At 44.7% G+C, this 25,732-nt stretch overlaps 1 protein-coding gene across 2 annotated transcripts in view; it reads left to right on the forward strand.

Moving 5' to 3' along the window:
- Positions 1–25,732, forward strand: part of LOC124622643 (leucine-rich repeat transmembrane neuronal protein 2-like) — a 68,290-nt gene that overhangs the window by 38,127 nt on the left and 4,431 nt on the right. For both annotated transcript variants that reach the window (XM_047148422.1, XM_047148423.1), the window contains exon 2: positions 14,075–14,381. In XM_047148422.1, the coding sequence (XP_047004378.1) occupies positions 14,075–14,381 (307 nt within the window). The remainder of the gene's footprint in view (positions 1–14,074; positions 14,382–25,732) is intronic.

Here is a 25,732-nt window from a genome sequence, read left to right on the forward strand (position 1 = left end):
TGGGCGTACCGATATTATGTGTGGCTTTGTTTTCGGTCGAGGCCGCAGCAGCCGGCCGGAGTGGCCGAGCGGTTCTAGGCGCTACAGTCTGGAGTGCGCGCCCGCTACGGTCGCAGGTTCGAATCCTGCCTCGGACATGGGTGTGAGTGATGTCCATAGGTTAGTTAGGTTTAACTAGTTCTAAGTTCTAGGGGACTGATGTTCTCAGCTGTTAAGTCCCATAGTGCTCAGAGCCATTTGAACCATTTTTTTGAGGCCGCAGCGGCAGACAGTCAATTCCTTCTCAAACTTTTGCTTCGGTTTCTGTTTGAGAGCTTATGATGTTGCGGGCTTCCCCTACCAATCCCTCCATTATTCTTTGCTTGCCCCGAGTTCCAGACCGGATATGAAATGGTTAGTATTTTGCATTCCCCTCCTATCCCTATTTCTGTTTTCTTGAAAATTACCACCAGACGTCCCCCATCTGCGTCTATCATTCCACTGAGGCTCATTATTAAATCTTTGACCTCGATATTGGTCTCTTGTCGCTCTGTTTCTGTTTGTGTATTGCCTGTCTTTATTTACACCAGATTCACCTTGCGAATTTCCTTCATTATGACTTATTCGGTCGTTCATGTTTTATGCTTCCTTGACAAAGTCTAAATCTCGTTGAGCGCTTTCGAAAGACGCTATTGTTTCATTAAATTTGCCAATGAGCAGTTCCTGGTACCACGAAGGCAATTGAATCTATTAGTGTCGTATTTCTCCTTATCACTACAGGACTGGTCCAGGTAATGGTTATTCTTGACAAGTGTCTCTAAAAACTTTACCGGACTGCAGCACCCCGATGCTTCGTAATCCTTCACTAACTTAATCTCCTGTTCAATACTTTCTTGGGTGTCCTCTGACCAGTTGGTATTTAGGAAAGCCTCTCTAAATTCGCCGTAGCTGCGCCTGTTTGCTGCAACACTACGGATCTGCTCTGTTATTGAACCTTCCAGCTATCCACAGACAAATTCAAATTTGTATACTAAGGGACACGACTAGTGTAATATCCTATCATACTGAGCAATTCATGACTTGGGATGTAATGAATTGTGGTTCTCTTTGTAGACCTGAATATATTAAAGTGAAAGAAAATGTTTTAAATCGAAATATTCGTAATTTTGCGCTACTGGACTTTCTCTACCTTCTGGCGCATGTGCTCCCAAGATTTCATGGCCTACCGATCCCTGAATGCTGTTGTTCCCTCATCTCGTGTCATCAGAGTATTGTAGTAATACACACATCAAAAAAAGTTTTACAGTTGGGTTCCGAGAGTTCCGGAACCTGTACAGAAAATTGGAATAGAGATCAACATGAACATCATTTCCACCCTTTTTATTGCTGTTGTACCACCATACAGCGAGACCTTCAGAAGAGGTGGTCCAGATTGCTGTACACACCGGTACCTCTAATACCCAGTGCACGTCCTCTGGCATTGATGCATGCCTGTATTCGTCGTAGCATACAAGTTCATCAAGGTACTGTTGGTCCAGATTGTCCCACTCCTCAACGGAGATTCGGGGAAGATCACAAGATGTGCACGATGGGGGCGCGAATTGTCGTCCATGAAGATAAATGCCTCCCCAATATGCTGTCGATATGGTTGCACTATCGGTCGCAGGATGGCATTCGTGTATCGTACAGCCATTACGGTGCTTTCATGACCACCAGCGGCGTACGTCGGCTCCACATAATGCCATCCCAAAACAGCAGGGAACCTCCACCTTGCTGCACTCGCTGTGGGTTGCCTCCAAACACGTCTTCGTCGATTGTCTGGTTGAAGGCAAATGCGACACTCATCGGTGAAGAGAACGTGGTGCCAATCCTGAGCGGTCCATTCGGCGTGTTGTTGGGTCCAACTGTACCGCGCTATATGGTGCCGTGGTTGGAAATATGGACCTGGCCGTGGACGTCGGGAGTGAAGTTGCGCCTATTGCGCACAGTTTGAGTTGTAACTCGACGTCCTGTTACTGCATGAAAAGCAGTATTCAACATGGTGGGATTGCTGTCAGGGTTCCTCCGAGTTTTAACCCACAGGTTGCGGTCATCCATTGCAGTAGTAGCCCTTGGGCAGCCTGAGCAAGGCATGTCATCGACAGTTTCTGAATAACATCGCTTTGGTTCACTCCGAGACGCCTGGACACTTCCCTTGTTGAGAGCCCTTCCTGGCACAAAGTAACAATACGGACGCGTTCGAACCGCGGTATTGACCGTCTAGGCACGGTTGAACTACAGACAACACGAGCCGTATACCTCCTTCCTGGTGGAATGACTGGAACTGATCGGCTGTCGGACCTCCTTTGTCTAATAGGCGCTGATCATGCATGGTTGTTTACATCTTTGGGCGGATTTAGTGACATCTCTGAACAGTCAAAGGGACTGTATCAGTGATACAATATCCACAGTCAACGTGTATCTTCAGGAGTTCTGGGAACCGGGTTGATGCAAAACGTTTTTAGACGTGTGTGTTTCAGAATGTCTGGTCGGCTCGCCACTCAGAGCGCGTTCGGTCTGGGCCATACCCCGTGAATCGGCAGTTCCTGCCGTTTGTCGGCCTGAGGCGAGGATGTGGCTACAGGTCGAGCTGCAAAATTTTGTCTTTGACATTCCTGGAGACCATTGAAATCACGGGGACGTGCTGTTGCTTCCGGCTAAATTTCTATACTAGCGACCGGTTCCAGCATTTGCCTCGTCTTATCCGCCAGCCCACTCTGCTTGGTAGTGAGACAAAGGCTTCCACAAACTATTATTGCACATCATAATCTTCACTATCAGGATACGATAGAAGCAACATATTTGCAGGCTTTGCAACAGCTGTCCTCACGTTCTTATAAAAATCATGGTGAACAGGTGTAATGAAGTCTTTCTTCTTCAGTTCACTCATTGCGTTACCTTCTGGATACAGGCGCTCTAACTCCTTTATAAGAGCTGATGGCCTCTTGGACACATCGACTTTATTAAATACGTCACCTGTTTCGTTGAAATATTTAAAAAGTAGCAAAAGGCAGCTTTTCCACAAATCGTAGCCACTGGATCCTGAACCACTCTACTTCGGTTTGATGAACTGATATTTTGCGGTTCGTAATATTCCTTTCAAGTGTTTTTGTTGAAAAAAAGTCATCTTTAATCTTGTGAACTAATTTGAAACGCTTTTTCTTCCTATCAGCCTCAATAATCTCACAGTATTCTGAAATGTAGACCTTTTAAAATATTTCTTTTGTTTTTCGATCAAGTCCAAAATTTTGATCACAAGGTAAATACGAATGACCACTGACTAAAAATTTGTCATCAATTTCATTTACTATGTAAATAGGATTGGAAACTATGTACTGGTACATAAGTGAGAGTTAAATATTCCTATTTTGACCTCCGCACTGATTCGAGTACATAATTAACCGGAAATATTCCACGAAATGGTTCACATAGTACAACAAACATAAGCCAATCTCCTGAGGACCTCCAGATGGTATCAATTCGTTCCAACGAAACATGTGACCATCATCATTCCCTACGTTATGAATACCGAGGCAATAGGTCCACATTTGCCTTTTGTAATAGCATACACCTGTTGACAATACACGTGTAGGCAAAGTTTTCATCAGGTCATATGTTATAACTGTAACATTATCATTTGCTTTAGCAAGCAAAGTATCGTTCTGCAAGCCTTTTAGTGCGCACTCAGCTTTCCTCAAATGTTTGTCTTTCTGCGAGATGAACGAACTGTCGTTTGGTAAGGTCATTATTTTGATCTGGAAAGAATCACATTTCTTACATGAATCCGAAATAGGTGGATGGAAAGCTAAATTAAACTTTTCATTGAAGGTTTTGCGAAATATATGATCAGATACTGGGTTCACCGTTTCTTTGCAATATAATGAATACTTAATACTGATACTTAAATCAGGTGCCAATTACTTTCTATTCTATAAGTGTATGGCATAGTGACTTTCATATGCTGGAAATTTGTCAACAGAACACTTCAGCAATTTTATCTGACGGTGTTTTGTTGGCAGATTCACATCGTCCTCGTCGGTCAAGGGGAGCACTTGCGCTAACACCTTTCTGCTTCAATGTTCTGTCTGTTCGTCGTGCAGATACTGCCAATGTGTTCTGAAAAAATGGTTTGCATACTTGCACATCATTACCATGAATATCCCGTCGAGAAAGGAACGTTGTATAGGTTCGTGATGTTTTGCAAACACGGATACTGTTAAATAGAAAGGTCGATTTCAAATCGAAGTTCGCCAATCCACAATAATCATTAAATAGTTTACATTGCATTTGTGCACTTATCTTTAGGTGGCATTGCTTCATACAAGAACATGGTCCCATTCAGCATTCTTTTTGAGGTGTAATGTTGCCCTTACCATTTACTTATACTTCCCCATTGGCTCGTCTCTGTTTTCTTACATCCCGTTTCCAATCTTTCTCATTCCACAGACGATTTTTGCCTTTCATACTGTTCACGTTATCAGTGGATGATGAGAATGCTGATGGTCCAGGTTTTGAGGACATTTCCAAACATCGAGCCGCTCTGTGTCACATTCTTGATCGTCGCCTTCCTCCTCCAATTGAAACATATCTGTGAAGTTCAGTGTCAAACGTACAGGAATCAATATTTTCGTATTACTGCTACATGATACGATAGCACACACAAACAATAATAACATACCTTGTAATTGTTCCTCAATAGTTTTATGTTGTGTGTTTTGATCCATCATTGTAACTTAAACGGTTATCACCCAACCAACGCCTGCCCTATGCGATTCCATGATGTGAATCAATGCGGAGTGGCGCGAATACTGCAATGGCGACTACTACATGAGGCAAGATCGTTGCATCGCGCTGGGCATGGCTGCGTGTAGCAAACGCTGGAGGTGATTCAGGGAACTGCTGTCGGTGCAGCAGTGAACTAAAGAATCATAGTCCACTATTGCTCCATGAAATCGTGACAGAGGCTCAGGGCAAAAAGTGGTAATTGGCCCCTCGTCTACGTTTATCATACAGAATTTAAATATGTGTTTTTTTTATGGTTTTTATATTCTCCATAGGCATCATTTCATGCAGGTAACTTAACACGGCAACAAATGTGGGTTGGTTCACATTTGCTCTCAGTGCCTCGTATAGCCTTAATGTCATGTACTTACTGTACCCCATGCACTCCACCTTGCCTTCCGTATCCTCCTTCCTTCCCCCACACGGCTCCTGTACGACCTCATCCCCTTCCCCCACCTCCTCCTGTTCCTCCAACATCTATGCATCCTTTACATTGTCCGCAGGGTTGATCCCCCCACCCCCTGGTTTCCTCCTACCTCTCCACCCCCTGCCCGTTGCTGCACCTCTATCGCTGTATCCCTCTCTATCTCCATCTCCACACCCTCCATCTCCTTCATCAGGGCAATTTCCAGCACCTCTCCCTCCCGGATGATGAACTCCGCTGTGAGCCGGCCGCGGTGGTCTAGTGGTTCAGGCGCTCAGTCCGGAACCACGGGAGTGCTACGGTCGCAGGTTCAAATCCTCCCTCGGGCATGGATGTGTGTGATGTCCTCAGGTTAGTTAGGTTTAAGTAGTTCTAAGTTCTAGGGGACTGATGACCACAGATGTTAAGTCCCATAGTGCTCAGAGCCATTTGAACCATTTTTGAACTCCGCTGTGACATATACCCTTCCTTCCAGTTATAAACTGGCCTTGTTCCCCCCCTCCCAAGGTCCCTCTTTTTCCTCTCCCCTCCCAGAGTGGATATTCCTCCTTCCCTCCCCCCTCCCCCCTGCGACCCTGCACCCCATCCCTGCCTCTTTCCCTCCCACATCCCTCCCTACCTGGCCCTCTTCGGCGCTCCCTGCACCGATATCCCCCCTCTCTTCCCCTCCCTCCCTTCCTCCCTTCTCCCTCATCTCCTTGTGCCTGGCAGAGCCTACGTTTTGATCATCGTCAGTGTGCCACGTCAGTGTTGTGTTTAGTGCTGTTTCTCCTGTGCATCGAGAGGTGTGATTTTAATTGTGTACTGGCCTTGTACTTAGTTGTACTGTCAGTGTTTGTTATGTGCTACACCATCTGTTGATACTTGTATGCTCCGGTCATACTGTGCCTTGTGTTCTTTTAATTGTCCCAGTGTGTGGTTTTTTGTGTGCGCTACTTTTTTTACGGTTTTTATCTCCATTTTACTGTCACTCCTTTTTTGTCTGTTGTCTTCCATGATGTTCCCCTTTTTGATATATATGTTCACCATGTTTTCTCCTTTGTTATTTCTATTGTTTGTTTTATGTCTTTCGGCTGAAGAGCAGTTCATATGCTGTTGCCAGCCCACCCTGATGGGGAATTGAAATACAATAAAGGAAAAGAAAACTTACTGTTTTAAGAGATCTGAATTGAAATTCGTAAAAAAGTGTGAACTTTTGTACTCTATCATTTCATTTACGACCTTGTTTTTCAACTTATGGTCACCGATGAATATTTCCCTTTCTTTCAAAATGTCAATTATGTCCTGTATAATTTATGTGTTTTGCTATAGCTGATTTACTAGTTTTATCCAGTCTTCACAGTTCTGCACACAGAACATTTCCGCGCAGGCATGTGATAATGGATGATTTATGGCAGGCTGATCTTGCAGATTCGTGAGACTACTTATGGTCGAATAATGGTTTCAGGGGTATTTTAATGGTCATAGATACATATTCCAAATTTCCTTGGACTCTACCTGTGAAGGTTAAGAGGGGGAAGGACGCTTCAGAGGTTTTGGAACAATAGCTGCAGGCTGGAATGAATTGGTGCTCCAACAACTTTAATGTGAATCGTGGAGGCGAATTTTACGACAGATATTTCCAAGAAGTAACGGAACGATATGGAATAAATCACTGCTCACCATTGTTCAAATTGGAACCTAATATACACTCCTGGAAATTGAAATAAGAACACCGTGAATTCATTGTCCCAGGAAGGGGAAACTTTATTGACACATTCCTGGGGTCAGATACATCACATGATCACACTGACAGAACCACAGGCACATAGACACAGCCAACAGAGCATGCAAAATGTCGGCACTAGTACAGTGTATATCCACCTTTCGCAGCAATGCAGGCTGCTATTCTCCCATGGAGACGATCGTAGAGATGCTGGATGTAGTCCTGTGGAACGGCTTGCCATGCCATTTCCACCTGGCGCCTCAGTTGGACCAGCGTTCGTGCTGGACGTGCAGCCCGCTTGAGACGACGCTTCACCCAGTCCCAAACCTGCTCAATGGGGGACAGATCCGGAGATCTTGCTGGCCAGGGTAGTTGACTTACACCTTCTAGAGCACGTTGGGTGGCACGGGATACATGCGGACGTGCATTGTCCTGTTGGAACAGCAAGTTCCCTTGCCGGTCTAGGAATGGTAGAACGATGGGTTCGAGGACGGTTTGGATGTACCGTGCACTATTCAGTGTCCCCTCGACGATCACCAGTGGTGTACGGCCAGTGTAGGAGATCGCTCCCCACACCATGATGCCGGGTGTTGGCCCTGTGTGCCTCGGTCGTATGCAGTCCTGATTGTGGCGCTCACCTGCACGGCGCCAAACACGCATACGACCATCATTGGCACCAAGGCAGAAGCGACTCTCATCGCTGAAGACGACACGTCTCCATTCGTCCCTCCATTCACGCCTGTCGCGACACCACTGGAGGCGGGCTGCACGATGTTGGGGCGTGAGCGGAAGACGGCCTAACGGTGTGCGGGACCGTAGCCCAGCTTCATGGAGACGGTTGCGAATGGTCCTCGCCGATACCCCAGGAGCAACAGTGTCCCTAATTTGCTGGGAAGTGGCGGTGCGGTCCCCTACGGCACTGCGTAGGATCCTACGGTCTTGGCGTGCATCCGTGCGTCGCTGCGGTCCGGTCCCAGGTCGACGGGCACGTGCACCTTCCGCCGACCACTGGCGACAACATCGATGTACTGTGGAGACCTCACGCCCCACGTGTTGAGCAATTCGGCGGTACGTCCACCCGGCCTCCCGCATGCCCACTATACGCCCTCGCTCAAAGTCCGTCAACTGCACATACGGCTCACGTCCACGCTGTCGCGGCATGCTACCAGTGTTAAAGACTGCGATGGAGCTCCGTATGCCACGGCAAACTGGCTGACACTGACGGCGGCGATGCACAAATGCTGCGCAGCTAGCGCCATTCGACGGCCAACACCGCGGTTCCTGGTGTGTCCGCTGTGCCGTGCGTGTGATCATTGCTTGTACAGCCCTCTCGCAGTGTCCGGAGCAAGTATGATGGGTCTGACACACCGGTGTCAATGTGTTCTTTTTTCCATTTCCAGGAGTGTATTTGAATGGTGGAACACAACGACCAAAAACCGTGACTACAAGCAATTTAATCTTCAGAGGATGTAGAAACGGCTAAACATCCTACCACAAATCACGACTATCATACAACTGGAAACAAGCTTATTGATATCTGTGATAATAGACTTTTATACACAGTATACAGCCATATCAAGATGGTGGATCAACACAAGTAGAAGTTCAACGTATTTGTGTGTATTTCGAAATACAGAACTGCATTTGAGAAGTGCTATCTACTGAACTGGTCAATGGAGACATATATAGTTTCCAAACTACAGCACACTAACTCAAGAACAAACATCTTAAAGGACATTGATGGTGAAGAAATCATAGGGAGTTTTTGCACAGGGGAAGAACAGAAAAGCTCAAAATCGGACGTTTTACTCATAGGACCGGTCATAAGACATCGAGGGAACAAGGTATTAGTGAAATGGCTCGGCTTCTCATCAGGACAAAAGTTCAGACCAATATCTGTAAATCGGCCTGCTACAGAACCCTTAACATATTGTCACTTAGAATATAATAAGTTTCTTTGGGAGGATGAAGCCTCAGTCCGCAGATCAGTATGGTTTCAGGTAACATTGCTCGTGCAAGTTTGTTCCTTTCTCACGTGAAACCATACGATCCACACAGATGAAGGGCAACAGACGAATTCCATGTTCCTAGATTTCCGTAAAGCATTTGTCACAGTGCCACATCAGCTGGCTGTTAATAAAGATGCAAGCACACAGAATAGGTTCCCAGGTGTACCGGTGGCTCGAAGACCTTTTAAGTAACCGAATCCAGTATGTTGTCCTCAACGGCGAGTGTTCATCAGAGACAAGGGTATTATCAGGAGAGCCCCATGGAAGTATGACAGCATGCTGTTATTTTCTATATACATTAATGGTCTGTCGGACTGAGTAAGCAACAGTTTGCTCCTATTGGCTGATGATACCGTGGTGTATCGGAAGGTGTCATCGTTGAGTGACTATAGGAGTATACAAGACTACTTAGATGAAATTTCTTGTTGCTGTGATGAACCGCTAGCTCTAAATGTAGCTAATATAGGGTAATTCACATGAGTAGGAAAAATAAAAGGTAACGTTCGAGTACAGCATTAGTAGCGTGCTGCTTGACACAGCCATATCGGTCAAATATCTAGGCATAACGTTGCAAAGCAGTATGAAGTGGAATGAGCATGTAAGGATTCTAATAGGGAAGGCGACTGGTCAGCTTAAGTTTATTGGGAGAATTTTAGGAAAATGTGGCCAATTTGCAAAGGAGACCGCATATGGACACTAGTGCAACCCACTGATTGAGAGTTTGGGATCCACACTAGGTCGGATTAAAGGAAGACATCGAAGCAATTCAAGGCGAACAGCTACGTTTGTTACCGGTAGGTTCGAACAACCTACAAGTATCGCGGAGATGCATCGGGAACTCAGACAGGAATCGCTGGAGGGAAGACGACGTTCTTTCCGAAGAGCTCTATTAAGAAAATTTAGAGAACAGCAGTTGACGCTGACCGCAGAACGATTCTACTGTCAGCAAGGTACAATTCGCGTAAGGACCTTGAAGATAAGGTCAGAGACTTTTGGGCTCATACGGAGGCATATAGACGTTTCTCCTTCGCTTTATTTGCGAGTGGAACAGGCAAGAAATTGACTTGTAGTGGTATGGGGTACCTCCCGCCATTCACCATACTGTGGATTGCGGAGTGTGTATGCAGATGTAGAAAGCACAACAACTGAGTGATCGCTCGCAGTTTGCTATAAAGCGTGAGGAAAAAGTGCTGTACTTGGCTGTCGGTATATGATTCCTTATCCCAATTCGAGACAAAAGTATATCTAGAAAAATATAGCCCCACCAACCGCAATGGGGATGAATGATGATGATGAAGACGAGACAATGACACTCAGTCATCTCGAGGCAGGGAAAATCCCTGGCCCCGCCAGGACCCCGTGCACGGGAAGCGAGAACGCTACCGCAAGACCACGAGCTGCGGACAGTGGGGAAGAAGCCACTTCCTTTGATGCGGTTGGAAGCTGTTGTACTTCCTCGTCTCATTTGAAGGGTATAAAATATGCTTAATATGCCACCATTTTGCTACGCCCAGCAAAAGCACTGACTAGAAATACGAGTGTGACGTCAGCCGCAGCGACAACAGGGTTCACGTCCGACAAGACCGCAACATTCCTAGAAAAAAGTAAAAAGGCAGACAAGCGTCTTTGTGACCCTCTGTGGAGCTCCGATTACGGTTTCATGATCGACATCATTTGTCATGTAAATGCCTTAAATCGCTAAATGCATGGCAGGAACATTTCATGGTTCAAATGGCTCTGAGCGCTATGGGACTTAACAGCTGAAGTCATCAGTCCCCTAGAACTTAGAACTACTTAAACCTAACTAAACCTAAGGACATCACACGCATCCATGCCCGAGGCAGGATTCGAACCTGCGACCGTAGCGGTCGCACGGTTCCAGACTGTAGCGCCTAGAACCGCTCGGCCACCCAGGCCGGCGAACATTTCATCGTACGTACAGGAGATAACGTGTATGCTTTAGAGCAATAATAAATACCGTTCAGAAATAAACTTCATATTTCTTCCAGGCAGTATTCAGTTTCCAGAACTGACGCGAGCCAATTTAGATGCAGAGACGATTGCCTGTTAATAACTGGGATACAGTAACTAATATTTTTGCAGAAGTCCCATTCATCTTTTCCGGTTGTGTTTTCTCGATGTGTCGGTGATGGTGATGCTGTGTATGAGGCGCTCAATAGCGAGTTTATCAGCGCCCGTACTCAGATAATGTGAAACAAATGTTTCGTTTCGTGACAAGTATGCAACAGGCGGTGAAATGTAGAATGTAATCCTCATCCACCTTGGGACACTCTGTGTCTCTCACACACCCACACTTATACTTTCACACAGAACACCGAAAAATGCATGCCTCGAATCAGTTCCTCTTTAAAATGCACAGAATAAAACTACACATAATCTAAAATAGTCTAACAGTGAACTGCCCTTGGTTGAGCACTTGGAAGGCAAAATATGAAACAATCCTGGAAGCACATTAAAATCTCTTACCTAAGAAACCAATTACAAGAGCAGACATCACACAGGGACACCTGGCGCCGACCGCGGTGGCCGAGCGGTTCTAGGCGCTTCAGTCTGCAACAGCGCGACCGCTACAGTGGCAGATTCGAATCCTGCCTCGGGCATGGATGTGTGTGATGTCCTTAGGTTCGTTAAGTTTCACTAGTTCTAAGTTCTAGGGGACTGATAACCTCAGATGTTAAGTCCCATAGTGCTCAGAGCCATTTGAACCATTTTTGAACGCCTGGCCGTTTCGTTGGTTTCACCAGCCGCATCTCGATGTTCCTGAACCTTAACCACTCCTCTTCCTACAAACGCACGACCCTCTGCCTCAACAGTGAGGTAACGGCTGTGCAGGAGCAGCAAATTCAAATATCGTATCTTCCAAGCACGCATCGTTAGCTGCTACATCTGCCGCTTCATTACCCTGAAGGCCCTCGAGTCCTAGCATCCAATAAATTGACACCTACTTCCATTCGCTCAGTACATGTAAACGGTAGTCGCAGACCAGGTAAAGATACTTATATGTGAAAGGCGGTCTGAAGGTCAGTTAAAGAGTCGGTGGAGACGAGGGATTTTGTAGCTGGAAGACGCAGCATCTTCTCCAAAGCCCTCAAGACCGCCTGTAATTCGACGTCATACACTGTGCACGTGACTGGTTCTCGAATCTTGAGATTACATTCTGGAAATAACACAGCGCAGCCGATGGACTTACCTTGCTTAGATTACCTTGCATAGACGCACACAGTCACAGCGCTCGGATAAAATTGTGTAAAATATCGATTCAAAAACGTAACGTGGAGTAAAATTCTTTTTGCATGCTGATAAAGCCCTGTCGCGTTATTAACCAGGTCGTCGAACTACAACATTTTTAAAATAATGCAGTACCGCTGGCAGCCTCCAATTCTAACGATGATACGAATACAGTCTTATTTACAACGTGCTTATACACTACTGGCCATTAAAATTAGTACACCACGAAGATGACGTGCTACAGATGCGAAATTTAGTCGATAAGAAGAAGATGCTGTGTGATATGCAAATGATTAGCTTTTCAGAGCATTCACACAAGGTTGGCGCCGGTGGCGACACCTACAACGTACTGACATGAGGAAAGTTTCCAACAGATTTCTCATACACAAACAGCAGTTGACCGGCGTTGCCTGGTGAAACGTTGTTGTGATGCCTCGTGTAAGGAGGAGAAATGCGTACCATCACGTTCCCGACTTTGATAAAGGTCGGATTGTAGCCTATTGCGATTGCGGTTTATCGTATCGCGACATCGCTGCTCGCGTTGGTCGAGATCCAATGACTGTTAGCAGAATATGGAATCGGTGGGTTCAGGAGGGTAATACGCAACGCCGTGCTGGATCCCAACGGCCTCGTATCACTAGCAGTCGAGATGACAGGCACCTTACCCGCATGGCTGTAATGGATCGTGCAGCCACATCTCGATCCCTGAGTCAACAGATGGGGACGTTTGCAAGACAACAACCATCTGCATGAACGCCGTCCAGAGTGGCCGAGCGGTTAAAGGCGCTACAGTCTGGAACCGCACGACCGCTACGGTCGCAGGTTCGAATCCTGCCTCGGACATGGATGTGTGTGAGGTCCTTAGGTTAGTTAGGTTTAAGTAGTTCTAAGTTCTAGGGGACTTATGACCACAGCAGTTGAGTCCCATAGTGCTCAGAGCCATTTTGAACCATCTGCATGAACAGTTCGACGACGTTTGCAGCAGCATGGACTATCAGGTCGGACACCATGGATGCGGTTACCCTTGACGCTGCACCACAGAGAGGAGCGCCTGCGATGGTGTACTCAACGACGAACCTGGGTGCACGAATGGCAAAACGTAATTTTTTCGGATGAATCCAGGTTCTGTTTACATCATTATGATGGTCGCATCCGTGTTTGGCGACATCGCGGTGAACGCACCTTGGAAGCGCGTATTCGTCATCGCCATACTGGTGTATCCCCCGGCGTGATGGTATTGGGTGCCAATCGTTACACGTCTCGGTCACCTCTTGTTCTCATTGACGGCACTCTGAACAATAGACGTTACATTTCAGATGTGTTACGACCCGTGGCTCTACCCATCATTCGATCCCTGCGAAACCTTACATTTCAGCAGGATAATTCACGACCGCATGTTGCAAGTCCTGTACGGGCCTTTCTGGATACAGAAAATGTTCGACTGCTGCCCTGGTCAGCACATTCTCCAGATCTCTCACCAATTGAAAACGTCTCGTCAATGGTGGCCCAACAACTGGCTCGTCACAATACGCCAGTCGCTACTCTCGATGAACTTTGGTATCGTGTTGAAGTTGCATGGGCAGCTGTACCTGTACACGCCATCGAAGCTCTGACTCAATGCCCAGGCGTATCAAGGCCGTTATTACGGCCAGAGGTGGTTGTTCTGGGTACTGATTTCTCAGAATCTATGCACCCAAATAGCGTGAAAATGTAATCACAGGTCATTTCTAGTAAAATATATGTGTCCAATGAATACCTGTTCACCATCTGCATTTCTTCTTGGTGTAGTAATTTTAATGGCCAGTAGTGTATGTGGTTGGAAGCGGGTATGTATGCTGAAACGTCAACCACAGTCTTTACGTACCATGGCTGGTTGTTTTTTCACAGAGGACTGAAGTGTGACCTTCCGTTTTGGCGGGCCGTGGCGAGCTTGGTGGGGATCCTGCTGTCGGCCGTTCGCGTGACGTCGCAGCCTGCGGAGGTCTGCGCCTTCTCGAGCAGCTGCAACTGCTCCAGCGACGGCACGAGAGTGGAATGCCGGGCGGCTTCCTGGCCCGCTGTCCAGCCGGCCGACGCCAGCAGCGTGCTGTCGCTGTCCGTGGCGGGGCTGCAGCAGCGCAGTCTCCTGCCGGCAGACTTCGGAAACTTGTCTGCTCTGGAGTTCCTCTCCGTCACTGACGGGCTCCTTCTCGAGGTCAGTATGCAGTCATCGCGTCTTCTATGTGCTCAGCTGGCCTTTCCGACCTCTTCGTAACGCACAGGTGTATCTGCATATTTTTTTCGCACACAGTGTCTCGAGAGGAAACGGGTATGAGGAAAGAAACACTAAAAACAGGGTGGCGCACGAAATGTGTTACCATTTGGTTTTTGAATATAAACTTTATTGTCAATACAATCTGAAAGGAACATAAACTACAATGAAGTACCGTCCATGGAGATTTGTTCTAACTCAGCACATGCTCAATATGTCCACCACTTCGTTTCCTAACTTCCTTCAAACGAATACTGAAGTTAGTGATTACCCTACGGCACATGTCTTCCGTAATTTCACTGCAAACTTGAAGAATTAGGCTTCTGAGCTCCATTAAATCACGTGGACGTTTCGGGAAAAAAAAATTCCTTTAAGTACCCCCAAAGAAAAAAGTCACACGGATTGAGGTCTGGACTATTGGGGGGCCAATTTTGTCCGTCATTGAAGCGACCTGAAAACCTGATTGAAATGATCCGCATGTCGAAATGCTTGTGTAAAATGTTTGCAGTATGTGGCCTTGCTCCAGCTTGCATGAACCACTGCGTGTTGAAGGGCAAGGCAGTAGCAAGGAGCTGTGGAATGGAGCTATTGCGAAGCATGCTCGAATAGCGCTCACTGTTCACAGTTTCTTCAAAGTAAAAGTGTCCAATAAGTCCGTGACTGGAAATAGCTGCCCACGCTGTAATCCTTGGAGCATAATGTTGTCGTTCATGAAGCACTTGTGTGTTTTTAGCGGCCCAAAAGCGTACATTTTGTTTGTTAACCACTTTGTCTAAATGAAAATGCGCCTCGCTTGAAAACCAAACGTTGTTGAGAGTTTCTTCCCTATCCACCGCCCACTGAGCAAACAGTAGTCTCTGCTGCTTGTGTTCTTCAGTGATCTTCTGTGCACAGAATGTATGCGTACATATGGAGGGCACTTTTAAGGATGCGTTGAACGGAGCGTCTGGTATTCCCAGTTGCACTGCTGCCTTTCTACACGATTTCCCGGGACTTATCTGTACAGCAACTCTTACCGCTTCAATATTCTCCTGCGGACAAACAGGCTTAGGCCGAGGTCGCTTCGCCTCCAATACTGTTCCTTCCTGTACAAATTTATAGTACAACCTGTGGATGGTCTTCTTGCAAGGGACCCATTGTGTGTTAAACTGTTGTCGAAAACGCCTCTGAGTCACAACAAGGCTTTTCATTTCATGAATAAGTAACACAATTGCCAATCGTTGCTGTGTCGTCAGTCTTCCATTGTCAGCCATTGCTGCTTACTAGTCTCCTAGCGACAGTACCGTGAATTACGCGTCATTTCGTAACTCATTTGTTTTTCCAAGCTCTGTTGGTACTGCTGTAGAGATCCCAGTGGGATATCTAATGCACGTCGTAAATTGTCAAAGAAACAATTGGTAACACATTTCGTGCGCCACCCTGTAATATTTGTAGGCGATAATCTTCTCGATACCAGCATTTTAAGCGAAGGCATACTGTTTAAACGCTGTGCCACAAACCTTTACCGAAACTTAAGAAACGCTTCGGGATTTTTTCTGCTGTCTCATCTACGACACTACTTGTTAACTGTACTCACACACGCACTACTTTACTTCAGCACAGCTGTTCGAAACTCGTGTATTTACCACTTTTGCAGTCCTGGGCATAGACTGTTATCAAAGACGATAGAGGCAAATTATGTTCTGGGTGAACTCTTCTGTCCACGTCTGTTTAGAAATAGATTTGTTTTTGGAGAGCGTCCGCCTTGAGCAGAACACACTTTTTCTTTTGCTTTGTATTTCCCAGACATGTTTCGCTGAAGTTTCAGCATCATCAGCAGGTATTTTATTATCTTTCTGTAACAACGTTCTTTACCACTTGTATACATATAAAGTTGACTTTTTAAGACAACATTTACATATTTGAAAAACAGAAAAATTTCTGTACATAAAACTTGTTACCATAAGCTGCGAATGTTCTTCATTTTTATGTTGCTTGATGCTGTCGTTTTGTTTCACAGTTTGTTATCTGCAATCATATAGAACTTAATGTAGGACAGTTACTTACTTCGAAATTGTACGACAGCATATTGTAGTTACGCATATCATCAACTAATATCATGTGGAAGGACACACACAAACACGCACGCACACACGCACACACACACACACACACACACACACACACACACACGCACATACATACACACACACACACACACACACACACACACACAACCTACCACATAACTTTAGTTAATGGTAGGCATAGCCATAACATGCCCAGTCGTACAAATTCGAAGTAAGTAACTCGTCTACACTAAGTTCTATATCGGTGATCGTCAAACTTGCTTGATAGCCAATATTGACACTGAAGGGCGACACTTCTGGCCAAATAGTATTGTGTGGCCTGTTACGGTGGTGGTGAGGTAAGGGGAAGGTGGAGGGGGGGGGGGAGGGGCTCTAAAGTGGCCTCTCAAAGACAGATTCAATTTTCACCAAACAATGGTTATCGATTAAATCTTATACATTTTGAATCTACATGGTACAAGATTCCCAACAAATGTATTTCAGCTAAAAAGAAAGTACATGCATTTTTTTGAAGCCTTACATACTAGTAGAGTCCAGTTTTCCGTACCTAAGCGGGTACTGCGGCCAGTCCGAAGATCTCGTGTTTGTTTTTATGATTGCTGGACATATTTTCCAGGCATGTTGATACCCTACTATCTGAAACAAAACAAAGAGGCTGCAGCAGACCGTTTTCAATCTGACTTTTGTATTATACCTACTATAACAGAACAGATAGAGTTATAATTATTTCAAAATTGCCACAAAAGGATACATAAAAGTGTATAAAAGGGTTTATAAGTCAGTTTTATCTGTTCTGCTGTGCCTTCTTTTTGCAAGAACCAATTTCTTATTGGAGTAAACATTTTGGCCACGTTTCCCAACGTGATCCGGAGAAGAGACTATCGAACTGGAACAAATAAGAAGGAACTACATTTGTAGTCCAAAAGACGTTTGATATTGTAAAAAGCCAATAAAATATTCCGCCTCTCATTTCTATTCTATCAAACTCACAGTGGTTGCGCTACACACCACACTGCCCCTGACATAAGCGGTATTTCACCAACGTCAGTTAAAATTAAGCGCATCTTAAAATACTACTCTGTCTGCAAGGCAATTTGTCTGTTACTGACATGGGGATCTCCCCATCGCCCTGCCCTCGGATTTAGTTATAAAATGGCCCAGGAGACACTCCGTCAAAAACTGAGCACCGATCAAGCACGATAACTGGAAAAAAGTGTACTGAACTGTGGAATAAGAAGGAAAAGATAAACAGTGAACGGAGGAAGCTTAAGGCGTGCAACATCGAGCTTGTTGCAAGAATAGCGGCGCCGTGCTTGTGTGGTTACGGTGTTGACCAGCACCGTGGGCGATCCGGGTTCAGATGTTCCTCGTGCCCAGCTTCTTTTTTGTTCACAGATCTACGAACTTCCTGTCTGGTCATTGACGTGTCTGTTCTCCTTCTGTAGTCTTGGCAATTTTCGTACTACAACGTTGGTTATAGAATATGAGTCATGTGGTAAGAATACGTTATCGTCGCTAGTAAATGTGTTACGTAATGAGAGCAATCGAGATGCCGCATACACCTCTCACAGACCTGTATGTGGGTTCCTGGCCATATCGGTATCCCTGGGAACGAAACTGCAGATGCCGCAGCCAAGGCTGCGGTCCTCCAGCCTCTGACAGCTTCTTGTTGTGTGCCTTCATCTGATTTCAGCAGGGTCATTTGTCAGCGCATTTTATCGCTGTGGCATGCCGATTGGTCTACACTTACTGAAAACAAGCTTCGGGCCTGGAAAACTTTTCCCACGGCTTGGACGACCTCTTAACGCCCTTCTCGGCGGGATGAGGTCGTTTTGGCACGGTTACGAATTGGACACTGCCGGTTCAGCCATCGCCATCTGTGACGGCTGCCCCGGTGCCGTTCTGCCTATGTGGGCAATTGCTGGCGGTACGCCACATTTTAACGTCCTGTACGAATTTTAATACACTGCGCATTGATCTTGGCCTGCCATGTACTCTGGATGCCATTTTAGTGGATGACCCGGGAGCAGCTGCTCGCGTTCTTCGTTTTATCCACTTGACAAACCTGTCTAAGGACATATGATTATGCTGTTTTCTTTTAATCCCTTGCCTGTTAATGTGCGTTTTATAGTGTTGTCCTTTTTAGTTGCTGTGCATTCATAACTTAGTCTGGGCGCTAATGACCACTGTAGTTGTGCGCCCCTAAAAAAAAAAAAAAAAAAAAAAAAAAATCCTCTCACGGAAATGGAAACGGCAAATAAACGGGTGTGAACTATGTTACAACAAAGGAATTCTAGAGTCAAAACTTCCAAAACGGAACGCAAAAGTCATAACGTGTGAACGTGTGGTGCTTGTATGGAACAAATAGGAGGTGAGTACGTCTGGAGGTCCGTTACTCAAACCTCATTGTTGCAAACAGACGTTACAACAGAGCACAGACACAAAACTGAGTACGGGAAACAGACACGTCAATGCCTCGACGAACAGCTTACAATTTTGCGAAAAAAGATGAAACACGAGGGATATTTGAACACGGATCTCACACTTATAGACCAACAACGTGACCACGTAACCACGACGCCGTGGTTATTCAAATTCGCTCGATGATGCACATCTCTCAGGTTGGACCGTTCATCGTTTCTGTTTTGCTTCTTTTTTCACAGTTCGGTACACCTTATTCCAGTTTTCGTGCTCGATCTGTCTTCAGTTTTTGACAAACTGTCCACTGGGCCATCTTACCATTTGGCATTGTGCAATATATTGTTCTCGTCAACAACTCGGATGCGTGAGCTGTTAAGCTGATTCTGCTATAATTTTCGCATTGATCTACCCTTGCTCTGTTTGCACTTGTGTGGATGCTATTTTTCCGAAAGTCTGATAGTGCGTCGTCAGTCTCGTAGATTCCACACATCAGCTTGAATTGTCGGTGGTTTCCACGTCCCTCAACGATTTTAGAAATTCCAATGCAATATTGTCTATGCTTTCTGCGTTATTTGATCTCTATTCTACCACTAACACTGGATCGCCTATGTCATCCCTACCGATTCCAGTTTCTTCTTCTAACACGTCGTCAGACAGGTCCTTCCTCTTTTTATAGGCCCTCAGTGCTGTCTTTCCACCTACCTGCTCTTTCTTCTGCGTTTCTCATTGGAATTCCCGTTGTACCCTTGATATTGCCACCACTGTTAATTCCACCCAAGGTTGTTTCGACTTTTCCATATGTTGTACCAGTGCTCTCCACGGTCTGTTTTTTTCGATTCTTCACATCTTTCCCGTAGCCAATTCGCCTTGGCTGCCATATATTTGCTATTTATTTGACTCCCAAAGGATTTATATTGCTTTATTCCTGTCTAGAGAAAAAGGTCATCTTGATTTGCTTCGGACGAAGAGTACAGAGTACCAAACCGTTTACCACAGAACTGTTCCATCAGTTTGGGAAACAAACCAAAGTCATCAGGCCTGTAGGGTGGGTGGGGGTGGGGGAGGGGATGGGGGCAAGGATTTCAGATCCATATTTTCAAGCGTTTCTCTCACTGGTAAGGCAATATGCGGTCTTGCATTATCGTTCAAACTGATACCAGCTGCAAGCATGTCAGATCTCCCTTCACGAGTTTTCGGACGCAAAACGGTTTGCAGAAACAGCTTGTAGCACACACCTGTTACGGACGTCACCTCTGGCACTCTGTTTGTAGCTGTAACTCCATTCCTGTAATACTCAAAGATCGTCATCAGTCTCACCTTTGATTACTGGCGGCCGCTTCTTTCCTGGCGTGGAGAGTCGGAACTTCTCTATTGTGAGGATGAGACTTCACTTCTCGCTTAACATCTCGATCAAGGTTTCATGTAGTGGAACAATGCTATTCAGAAACTGTTCTCCTTTTGTTCGGTAACATTCAAGCAAGTATTTTGCCATTTTTGTGCGACCTTCTGTCTGCTCTTCATTTAGACGATTCGGAACGCATCTGGCAGCAACTATTCTCCTCTTCAACTTTTCAGTTATGAGTCTGTGAAATGAACTGACAGACATTTTGGCCTCATATGAAATTTTCTCACATGATTTTGGTCGATCCTTTCCCTAAATATCATTAACAATAATTTGAGAGGTGTAGCCTGCTGCAGCTGATGGCCTTCCACTTCTCGGATTGTCCTCAGTGCTCAGCCGACCTCCACGGAAGTGAGCAGAGCACCATGACACCGTGCTACTACTTGCTAACTGTCCCCACACAACTTCCGTTGGGTTCTTTTCAGGGTTCTTTTCACGCAGGGTTTCGATTCTGAACTAGGAACGCTGGTCACTACGTGTAATCCGACCTAACTTGATTTCAGCTTCCTTTTAAAACTGAGCTACTCACGACACAGACACGCGAACCAGAAAGCACCAACCAGCAAATACAACCGTCGCGACCGAAGTCGTGCTCATAACCGGCCTGAATTTAAACTTGACCACGTCACCGTAATGGTCGCATATGTGAGTGTGCATGAGTTTTGAAATGGCCCTACCACGCAGTAAAAATTGAATTGTTTGTTGAAAAAGACTGTAGACCAGCCTGTGAACCAGGTTCCTTTGAGATTGTGAAGAGACTGTGGATGCCAATGAAGATTGCAGGCTACAAACATCATAACGGACCGTTTCTACACTTCTGTGGGACTGACGGTATGCAGATTACAAACTTGCTTCGGTTTGAACACTCAAACACAACAGAGAACACATGTCCCAAGACAATAGCAGATCCACCTATTAAGAAGCTTCCTGTAATAGTTGTCTCGTACTTCATAAAGGAAAAACCGAATAATTATCTGTTGATATTGTCTACATAACATCGTGATGCAGGAGTATAATTTGATGAACAACAAAAGAAAATCGAAATAAACCTATATTCTAATTCCCCTAACGGAGGACAGACCGAATGGCTAGGATACTACAAAGAGGTACGAGGAGTCAATGTACTGCAGCTCACTTGATACACATAATCAATAAACTCAAATACACTGTTCGAGATTGATGTGCCAAAGTAGAATGGAGGAAATCAAACGACATTGTATCTGCATGAATTAAGCCTTGAACGTTTGCAGTCATATGTAGATGAGCGATCTCGGTGCTTGGAAGGAGTCCCGTTACCCATCATTTACGCTATGGGAGACGTTTTTCGACAGAAACTAAAAATAACCAAAACTACACCAAATGAAGAACCAAGTAGGAAAGCAAGGTGCTACACATCGTTGATGAAAACAGCTAACCACTGAGCCAGAGTTAACATCACAACAACCAAATTAAAGCTTGCTGGAAGCAGAGCTCCCCGTCTGTATAAGAGTCACTCAGGTTCAGTTATTTTCTGTGCTTGTCTTCTGTGTATGGCGGTATACTTCTCCTCTCGAAGAGTCTGTCTTGAAAGCTTTCGATACACTGTAGCCTATTTTGACGAAAGTGTTTCTGTTTCGCTTTTTGAAGCTGCTTGTCAAGGACAACAAATTTTGAACAGCCTGTATATTTAAGTACTGACTGGATGTTTTATTTAAACTTTCATTAGCCAAGATTTTACCACTATCGCTTGTTATATTTCATCAGAGAAAAAGAGTGTATTATAAATCTCTGAATACCTTGTATATTCTAAAGGCTACATTTTTAGTCACAGTGCAACTGAGCACTTTTAAACTGATCTCACACCGGAAACACAATCACGTAAAATAAATAAATATTACAAGATTTATAAGCTGCTGTAACACAGGAAAATTTTGCTCTTGTTTGGTGTTCCATGTAACCTAAAATGAGATGGTGTTCCTTGGATTAATCAGAAATCTATTAGCGTAATCTAAGCTCTGAAATTACTTTTACAAAGACAAAGACAATAGCGGCCTTTGCACTGTGTTGATTTCTGTGTACAAAAAATTTATGTTGTTTTTCTCCAGTGTGTTAAGCTATTCTCTCCATGGCAATGACAGACCAATCTAGTGACAGGTTTCAGATCGATGACAACATAACGCATTGGCATACGCATCAAGAGAAGCCCGCAGCGCGGTCAGCGTGACGTCACCAAGAGAGGGCCAGGCTTGGCGAGTTGCTGAGCTGACAGAATCGACGAGCACGTCCTGCAGTCTCAGGCGGTTTTGCAGAATATATTTGGTTGAAAAACTTGATTTATACATTTCTTGTAGCTCTTTATATGTCAGCTTCTTGGTGAAGTTCCCATCATTTCGGTAATGGTCGTAGTGACTGTGATATTTCCTATATAAATAACACATTGAAAAACTTGCAATGAAAAACAGGGGTCGCTGTAGTTTTGCGTTTTGTGCACGTTACACCATATGCTGCTGTGAATGAAATTCAGCTGACATACTGAATTTTTCTGTAGAGTTGAGAGGTGGTCTCTGTCTGCATTCTCGGAAAAACGGGTTTTAAGTAGCATGTTCACTTCCGATCGACGAGCGTGTAGATTCATAACATCCCCCATAATTCGTAAACTGGTCAATGTGTAGAAACGAGCTTTTGGCCAATATAGCACACAAAGAGGAGAGTGTTTTCAATATGGTTAATGATATGTCTGCGTAAGCAGAAGAAACTAACGATCAAAGTCCGAAAACAATTTATTGGACTGTTCAATTAACCAAACCGGGCTGCCGGGACGGCAGCTATCCACACCTGCTGGCGGTCGATGAACTGCCGATGTGCGTCCGAGCGCCGGCCTTTATAGCGCTTCTGCGGATGAGTACCTCGGAACTATTTTCCATCACGTGGTTTGACGTATGAAAATAGTTCTAGGATCTGCAGCGACCTCTTCCTTATGTTTGTGTTGTCCGGTAGTGGCCCCTGGTGGCCGCTGGTGTCTTTGCTGTGTTGTTGTTGTTGTGGTTGTTGTTGTGGCCTTTCGTCAATATTGCCTGTCGGTTGTGTAGTGCTTCGGTGTGCTTGCAAAGCTGGCAACCAGCGGCTGCAGGCTGTCAGTTTGGTTGCTGATACTCTAGGCGCCGCGATGTCTGGTGGAGAAGACCACAGCAGTTAACGTATGGAATTTGATCTATGATGATATATAGCAGAAACTGCAGCTTTTCTTTTATTTTTTTTCAAGCTAGTACCGTAATTTTTTAAGAGTCATGGACGGCTAGAGAAAACAGAATTTGATAGTACGAAAAACATGAAATTTTTTCTCTTACGTTACTGTAAACTGAAAAAGTGGGAGTTTCCAAAGGATTTCCGTTCTACGCTTCAGTTTTCTTTAACACACGAAAAATTACTGAAATTAGTGTACCATCTTTCTGTTCCCATCAATGTGCAGAGGGAGGGAGTAGATATTCTTGCTACAAATTTTTCTTAATTCGTCAGTGAATAATTGGCAATGTTTTGGAAGCCGTCATTTTTTTTTTTACAGCTTCAGAGATATGAAAGTGTTTTACTGGGTCAGTTCTAGTCTGCAGCAGAAGATCAGAACTGTTCTGTTAGAAATAACATATCTGATACCTGTTTATTTGTGATTAATAAGATTACGAAAACAAGATAGTCATTATTTTATGAACCGCTTGAGACAACTCGTTTAGGTTAAAATATATTAGAAATATATACAATTTATCTTTAACACATCAAAAGGTAAGGTGAAGACGTTCACCACTTCGCTCTGAATAGACGATGCACTATTTGCTGTCAATTATTGGCATATTTCTCAGACGAAGAACAGGAAGAAAATCCTTTGGTAAGTTTCCGTCGCAACTGTTGACTATTAAAAATACGATGGGGTACACCTCCTCCCAAGTCTAAGGAAAAATTCAGTATGTTAGCTAAGTTTCATTTCCAGCACCAAACGCAAAACCCCTATTATTCATTGCAACGTTTCTCGATTTGTTATTTATATAGGAAACATCACAGTAACTATGATCGTTGACAAAATAGTGCGCATTTCACTATAAAGCTGACACGAAATGCTGCAAGTAATATAGAAATCAAATTTTTGTACCAAATAGACTCTGTAAAACGATTTGAGAAAGACTGCAGTGCGTGAGCCTCGATTCTGTCAGCGCGGCTCCGCGTTAAGCCTGGCTCACTCTGGATGAGGTGGTGGTGTAGTATCACGATTTGAAGTGGGTTAGCAGTTAACTTCCTTCCCGACGGACAAGCCCGTCATTGTACATGGAAGAAAGAAAAAAAAAACGTGTTTTGTATTTGTTCTTATCAGCTGATACTCAGGTTAATAAAGCTGTTTGAATTCATTTAAAAATGGACCTAACTATTGCCTTGTAGCTGCAAAAGCTGCAAATATAGAACTACAGCATACCCAGGTATTAGTGGAGCAAACCCATGGTAGAATCAGTAACGTAAGCCAACTTCATTATAAAATGTGATCTAGCCAACTAGCCAGAATATAGGCTCCACATTGTGAGGTCACACTGTTTCACTACATCACTCTTCCCTGTTGGTGGAATACATTGGAAGTAAATTTGAGGTATACCTATTTATTGTTGTAACCACTAGATTGTCATATGGCCACTAAAATTGTTGATTAGACGCATCCAACAAGCTGACTTCCATTCTAATTTAGCAACACAATAATATTACTAGTAAAAAAATGGTTACTGACTATGAATTAATATTTCTTTAAGACAGGTAAGCAAAAAATGACAGACGGTGTACATTCTTGCTTAGATAGGTTTTCCAATGGACAAAACAGTACAGGTGAGAAAGGATGATATAGGTGGGTACTAAACGCTTGAAATTCGTTGATTAAACACATTGCAAATCTCATGTATAATAATACCTTTGCCTACATTCACTGTCTTACGTATGTTGTATCACACATTACTTCCTTTTGTTTGTTGTGATACCATAAAACGCTACATTAGGTAGCACTTATCCACGCAGAATAGCCACCCACACTTGTTGTTGTGGTCTTCAGACTGGTTTGATGCAGCTCTCCATGCTACTCTACCCTGTGCAAGCTTCATCTCCCAGTACCTACTGCAGCCTACATCCTTCTGAATCTGCTTAGTGTATTCATCTCTTGGTCTTCCTCTACGATTTTTACCCCCCAAGCTGCCTTCCAGTACTAAATTGGTGAGCCCTTGATGCCTCAGAACATGTCCTACCAACCGATGGCTTCTTCTAGTCAAGTTGTGCCACAAACTCCTCTTCTGCCCAATTCTATTCAATGCCTCCTCATTAGTTATGTGATCTACCCGTCTAATCTTCAGCATTCTTCTGTAACACCACATTTCGAAAGCTTCTATTCTCTTCTTGTCCAA

This window comes from Schistocerca americana, chromosome 7 (genome assembly GCF_021461395.2).
Source record: "Schistocerca americana isolate TAMUIC-IGC-003095 chromosome 7, iqSchAmer2.1, whole genome shotgun sequence".
In the NCBI taxonomy this organism is placed as follows: domain Eukaryota; kingdom Metazoa; phylum Arthropoda; class Insecta; order Orthoptera; family Acrididae; genus Schistocerca; species Schistocerca americana.